Source organism: Diadema setosum, chromosome 3 (assembly GCF_964275005.1).
Source record: "Diadema setosum chromosome 3, eeDiaSeto1, whole genome shotgun sequence".
Taxonomy (NCBI): Eukaryota; Metazoa; Echinodermata; class Echinoidea; order Diadematoida; family Diadematidae; genus Diadema; species Diadema setosum.
Window position 1 is genome coordinate 31,728,445 of NC_092687.1, and position 7,083 is coordinate 31,735,527.

The window sequence follows — 7,083 nt, forward strand, 5'->3', positions numbered from 1 at the left end:
AAGCATAAATTTATATGCGATAACCAGGTGCATGTGCTATATTAGAATATCTTACCCTATTTTACCCTTTCTATTACTTTTTCTGTGCTCATTCAGGCTTAATGCAAGAATTAAACGTTTAAAAGGAATGACACCTTAATTCATGTTTCCCATTGATAATCGCATTATCAGTACAAGCCACATGTAATCCACGGACTGATTGTCAGACGATTGAAAGTGCAAGTTCAATTTGTCTTACAAATGTGAATATTAATAATATTTACATTAGAACCGTTTGTCACTGTCCATCGCTTCCTTCGCACTTCACAGTGAGACATATAAGCCGAAGTACTTTATTTCTTTTCGTGTCATTGTTCGTACTTGCCTGTATGCATTGAGACAGCATGTTTTTGCAAACGACTGAAAGAAGTAACGCTTGATGAGGTAAAACATTATTTGTAATAATACAGTGAAGTCAATGAATGGCGCAATGAATGGTTGTGATCTCTCAATGAATACAGTAATTAAGACCACTGGTTTTCGTTTCCAATTGAGTATGCTAAAAGTTATCTATGTCACATGTGTATATATATAATCATATATATATATATATATTTGGTGATTCTTTCCTTCTATGAAGAGTGCTCGATATCCTGAAAGGAAGAGCTTTAGACATACTTATACGGATGAACCTGTTGTCAACCGAGTGAACTTGTTCCAATACTTCTATATATAAATATATATATATAGTTGAGACAATGTAGATAACAGAAGATGTCGCATGAAACCGGCAGAGTTGTGAAGCTTTCGACCGTGGTCTTCCTCAGCTTTAATGTCTGCTAAGCAGACGTTTGCGTTGCCTGGATGTCTTGTGGCTGTCCTGGACATCCAGGCAACGCAAACGTCTGCTTAGCAGACATTAAAGCTGAGGAAGACCACGGTCGAAAGCTTCACAACTCTGCCGGTTTCATGCGACATCTTCTGTTATCTACATTGTCTCAACTATAATTTCACTTAAGATGTCAGAGGCGTGCGGTAGGAATATCAGCATCATCACACTAAATATATATACATATAATATATATATATATATATATATATATATATATATATATATATATATATGTGTGTGTGTGTGTGTGTGTGTGTGTGTGTGCGTGTGTGTGTGTGGGTGTAAATGACACAGAGAAAGGTGAATGTTTGAAAGTAAGAACATGTATACAATTATAGTTCGCACCGTCGCGCATGAATTTTAATTGAGAAAGAAAAGCTAACTATAGTTATGCGAGATTCAACAGGGGTCGAATAAGCTAATGATATCCACTCTAACCTCGTCCAAACAAACAAACAAACAGACATATACACTGACGAGAACACACACACAGACAAAATTCTGCCTGTAATTGAAAAAAAAAATCTGCCTTGTTCTGTATATTGAAAGACGAACGATAATAAAACATGCATGTAGAGTTACCACTTGTAAATCATGGTACAAAATTGAAGTAGGCCTTCGAGTGGTACATCTGTACTGTATTATGTATTGCATGTAAAACTATTACAATCTTTCAGCTTAATTGGTATTTCTCCTGAAGTTCTGAAGCGCCGTATAATTACATACCGTCTTCATTTGTAATAGCCCATAATTCATTTTCACGAAGTCATGAATTGCACAATGTAGCTACAGTAGGAAAAGATTGTATGTGTTAAGTCGACGTGTCGTGTGACATGCTGTAAAGGCCGTTTTGAATACTTGTTCACGCCATCACGCGTGAACGCCTTCTCTGCTGTTTCTATTGAAAACAGATTGAAAGTAGCATTTTATCAACTTAATACGCTATCCACCACCTTGGATCTAAATGACAACATGTAATATATTCAGGTCTACCAAAAATCAATTCCCCCCCCCCCTCTCTCTCTCTCTCGTCACTGTAATGATGTAATGACGAGTTCTACCAAAAAGTTGGGTGAGTGGTAATCTCGGTGCTTTCAATACATTAACACGTTTGTACCCAATTGCTTGCCATCCCGTATTGTTCCGTATCGAGACAAAAGGTAGTGATGGATGATCAGGTGCTGTTGCTGATTTGCAAGGCATGAATCAGCTATTGAATAGGCTCCACGCGTATTTTGCAAAGTTTAATAGCATACTTAGAAATCAGTGGCAGATAATAAACTGAGGCTACGCCTTTCGCAAAGATAGGAGGAAAGGCTTCAAGGAAAAAATGCCTGTATAGGGAACTGTTTCTCTGGGATCAACGACGTGCCCATAATGAACTACACAACTTCGTCAAGAAAGGAAAAATTACAAAAGCTGGGTGTCAATTATAATTATGCTTGGTTTTCAGCTGAATTCCAAACAAATGAAAGATGATATGCATTACTTGGGCAGTAACTTCTTATGTGTGAAATATGCGTCATGTCCATTGTTTGCATGTTGGTTTTGACAGGCCACATGCGTTTTGGTGAAGACTCTCACGTTTGGTTGTGCACGTTGTGTATAACATTTATGCTGCGTAGGCTTTGGCAGTCATTGACTGTGTTTGTAGTTTTCAGACTACATTTTGTGTGAAGGCCTAGTGCAGATTTTGGTGAGGATTCTCACGTTTTGGACGTTTGTCGTTTTTGCATGAAGGTCTTCTGTAGACCGATTTGGGTGAGGATTCTCACGTTCAGTTGTGTGCGTATATAGTGCATAGCGTGGGTATTGCGCATTGGGCTCGCACGTGTTTTGTAGTCGCAGACGGTCGGTCTAGCGCGTCGTGTGTAGGGCTAGTGCAGTTTGTGAGTGTGCGTATGCTGGATGTGTATGTGTGGGGGCTTGCGTACACATTGGCTACGGGTCACGCCGAATTTTCTGGAAGATTAGCCTCGGTTAAAGGCTTTGATATATTTTCCTTGGTTTGCACAATCGTGCTATGTGGTCGTTTGTAGTGAGTGTGTATACTCATTCTATGTCCTTAGATCACATGCTAATGTGATGTCGTGGTGTTCTGATTGTATGCCTGATTCGAAGGCTTCGGGATTTTGATGTTTTCTGCTTATCGTAGAAAATTTTTGCCTGTTCTGCGCGTGTGACTGGGTTCATGCATACATGTGTACTCATATGCAGTGCATTTCTTTTGTTAAGGCTTTGTAGTTTTGTGAGGATTTGTGACTTCTTGCAAGTTTTGATTTTGATATTCCCACAATGGCTGATGTAGTGCAGAGCTTTGTTGATGAACCCACTCAGGAAGGTTTTAATAACCTGAGGAAGGCAGAACTGGTGGAAGTTGCTCAAATTTTAGAAATCCCGATCAAAACATCGGATCGAAAAGCAGAGATCAAGGACACAATTTCGGAGTTTTTTACCAATACTGGTATCTGGCCTGCCTCTTTGTCAGAGGATGAAGCAGGGACAGATGATGGTGAAATTATCACACCTTTGGTAACCCCTGCAGAAAGTGAATTGAAGAAAATTGAGATCCAGCTTCGGATGAAGCAGCTGGAAGTCGAGGCAAAGAAAATAGAACTCGAAATCAAGTCAATCGATGCAAAATCGAATGAACCTTCTTCCAGCAGTTCAGCAAAGTCATCAAAATTTGATGCATTAAGGCAATCTCAGTTGGTGCCGAAATTTCGTGAAGACCGGGTAGAAGAGTTTTTCCAGCACTTTGAAAAAGTGGCTGTGAGTTTAGAATGGCCCAAGGAAGTGTGGCCGACATTGATACAGAGCTCGCTGGTAGGGAAGGCCCAAGAGGTCTATGCGTCTCTCACTATCCAAGAGTGTTCTGACTATGAGAATTTGAAGAGTTCCGTGTTAAGGGCATTCACTATACTTAGTAACCATTCACTATACTTAGTAACCATTTTTACATGGTGAGCTTGTAGCAATCTGACCTTTGATGAAAACTGACATAACAACGCGTTCAGCTCAACTGTTTGTTGAATTTTCTGGACATGTACGCGACGGGATGGTCAACTCCGTTGTCGTCCTTCTGCATCAGGGCTCCTCCTCCTCCTGTGTCACTCGCGTCCACCATAAGAATGAACTGCTTGTCGAAGTTTGGCGCTGCAAGAACCGGAGAACTCGCTAGCATTGCCTTCAGCCGGTTGAAAGCAACTTGACAGTCATCTGACCACTCGAACTGCGAATCTTTCCGCAACATGTTGGTGAGCGGTGTTGCAGCATCAGCGAAATTATGGCAGAACTTCCGATAATAGCCAGTCATGCCCAGAAATCGTCTCAGCTCTCGCTTACTCTGTGGGCGGGGAAAGTTCAGGATCGTCTCCACCTTTGCTTCAACAGGCTTGACGGAACCATGTCCCACAATGTGACCCAGGAACATGACTTTTGCTCGGGCGAACTCACATTTCCTCAAGTTCACCGTAAAGCTCTTGTGAAGTTCTTCACAATGGTAGGACTTCCAAAGTGTGTTCAGTCAGACCAAGGGTCTAATTTCACATCCAAAATCTTCCAACAGGTGATGAGTGAGTTAGGTGTAGAATGTAGGAACTCAAGTGCTTACCATCCACAGAGCCAGGGAGCTCTTGAACGCTTTCACCAAACCTTGAAGAATATGATGCGTGTGTACTGCAGTGAGCATGAGAAAGAGTGGGATGAGGGTATTCCTCTCCTCTTGTTTGCAGTTCGAGAATCGGTCCAGGAATCTCTTGGATTCAGTCCTTTCGAGCTGGTCTTTGGGCACTCAGTTCGTGGTCCCTTGAAGATCTTGCAAGAAAAGATCTTGGTTGAGCCAGAGTCCAACCTATTGGACTATGTGTGTCAGTTCAAGGATAGACTTTCTTGTACTCGTGAATTAGCTGCAGGTCATCTGAAGGCAGCTCAGTCTAACATGAAGAGACTGTTTGATCGGAAGGTGAAAGAAAGGCATTTTGAGCCTGGTTCTAAGGTTCTTGTGTTGCTCCCTCTTCAAGGAGATGCCTTGAAAGCTAGATATGCAGGGCCGTATGTGGTTGAGAAAAGAGTGAGTGATGTCAATTACATCATCCTGACACCTGATAGGAGGAAGAGGAGAAGACTCTGTCATGTCAACATGCTAAAGGAGTATGTTGAAAATGTAGAAGAGGCTAATGAAAAGCCTGTTGCTACGGTTGGAATCGGTTGTGAAGTGGATGGTGAAGACAGTGAGAGTGATGATGTGGAAATTCCGCAGTTGATGTTGAAGAATTCTGAGGTGTTAGCAAATCTATCTGACACATTATCTCATCTTCCAGGAGTAGAGAGAGCTCAGGTGATGGATGTAGTCCATGAGTATGAACACCTTTTCAGTGATGTACCAGGTCGTACTAGTGTGGTGGTGCATGATGTTGATGTGGGGGACTCCTCCCCTGTCAAGCAACACCCATATCGTGTGAATCCATTGAAAATGGATGTTCTGAGGAAGGAAGTTCAATACATGCTTGAACATGACCTTATTGAGCCCAGTAAGAGTGGATGGAGTTCTCCCTGTGTGTTGGTTCCAAAGCAGGATGGTTCTTTGCGTTTCTGTTGCGTCCCTGATGCAGAAGGACGACAACGGAGTTGACCATCCCGTCGCGTACATGTCCAGAAAATTCAACAAACATCAGCGACGGTACTCCACTGTCGAGAAGGAGACGTTAGCGCTCGTCATGGCTCTTCGTCATTTTGACGTGTACCTGAACACTACAAAGTATCCAGTGCTGGTGTACACAGACCACAATCCGCTTGTGTTCCTGTCGCGAATGAGGAACAAAAATGGACGCCTAACCAGATGGGCGCTAGTGCTACAGGAGTACAACCTCGTGATACAGCACGTACGTGGAAAAGACAATGTCATTGCAGACGCTTTGTCCCGTGGATAAGATAGAAGTACGCATATTTCCACGGATAGGACAAAAGGACACAGATGTGCTTATTATCCATAGATAATAAGTCTGGTAATGACTTGGAAGCATGAACAATACGAGACAAAAGAAATGTGTTTCCATGCATTTGTAAGAAAATTATATTTCTCATGTTGAAGAAAGAGTGTTATTGATTGCTTTGAAATGATGACAAACATTGTGTACACTGCTTTAATTTATTCTTTTTGTTCTTGTCTGCAGGGAAAAAGACAGCATGTTTTCCAAATTGTCATGATTTTTGCACCAAAACAGGGCAAAATCATTTCAAGTGATATAGCATGAGTTTTGCTATGTTTTATGCTTTATATGGTGAAGAAAGGGGTTTTCAGTAATACAGCATATTTTGATACAGGGTATAATGTAGACATTGTATTAATTGGAACTGCAAATTAAGTTGCATTGCTGTTTGCAGAAAGCACACACAAGCACACAAAAGCTGTTGTTGCATTTTTTTCAAATGCTTAATTTGCAAGAGTTGGAATTTGTGGCATCACAGAATTGACCAATTATACACATTTTCCATAGCATAGATATCGACTGAGTGAAATTATGACACTATGATATTCATAATGTTGTGAATGTGTAAGGTTCATGAGACCATACAGGTGTACAGACATGACCAGGTTATATTCATGTGATATCTTGTTTCAGAAACAGAGAGAGTATAACAGGTGTTCATAATTGCATTGTTTTGCTATACGCTAGTCACTGTACATGCATTTATTGTCTTGAGGAACAAAGCTTTACAGTATTTGAACAGAAGTGTCAAGAAATTAGAAATGTAGAGATGTTTGTCAGACCAAACAGTTGAGCTGAACGCGTTGTTATGTCAGTTTTCATCAAAGGTCAGATTGCTACAAGCTCACCATGTAAAAATGGTTACTAAGTATAGTGAATGGAAGATTACTTCTGTTATTGGTGACATAATACAACAACAAAACCGTATAAAGTTCAGTATTCAACCTGCATGATTGTCAGTGTATGCAGGTTAATCAGTGATATGTGTAGCGGTTTTTCTCAAGCATATGCACATCAAGCTAAAGGGCTTTTTACACTTGTGTTTCTTAACCCCGGACTTTCTCTGACCCAGGACTATCGTTAGTCCCGTACCAATTTTTTCAGCTTTTTACACTCGCCAATTAGTCCCGTACTATCTCTTGTCCGGGGCTAAGGAGAAAACTGACCTTTTTACACTCGTCTTTCTTAGCCCCGGACTTTCCAAACCACATGAATATTCAT

At 41.0% G+C, this 7,083-nt stretch overlaps 1 protein-coding gene across 1 annotated transcript; it reads right to left on the bottom strand.

The window, feature by feature from the left end:
* Window positions 1-818: 818 nt before the first annotated feature.
* On the bottom strand, window positions 819-4,304 carry LOC140246780 (uncharacterized). Its single transcript, XM_072326114.1, has 2 exons — window positions 3,986-4,304; window positions 819-859 (listed from the first exon to the last, which is right to left on the bottom strand). The coding sequence occupies exons 1-2, from the start codon at window positions 4,302-4,304 to the stop codon at window positions 819-821; spliced, it is 360 nt and encodes a 119-aa protein (XP_072182215.1).
* Window positions 4,305-7,083: the final 2,779 nt, after the last annotated feature.

Coding starts and splice junctions, on each gene's coding strand:
- LOC140246780 (XM_072326114.1), bottom strand. CDS start 4,304: ATGTTCCTGGGTCACATTGTGGGACATGGTTCCGTCAAGCCTGTTGAA. Junction 860..3,985: donor CATTCTTATGGTGGACGCGA/GTGACACAGGAG, acceptor CTGGATGTCCAG/GACAGCCACAAGACATCCAG.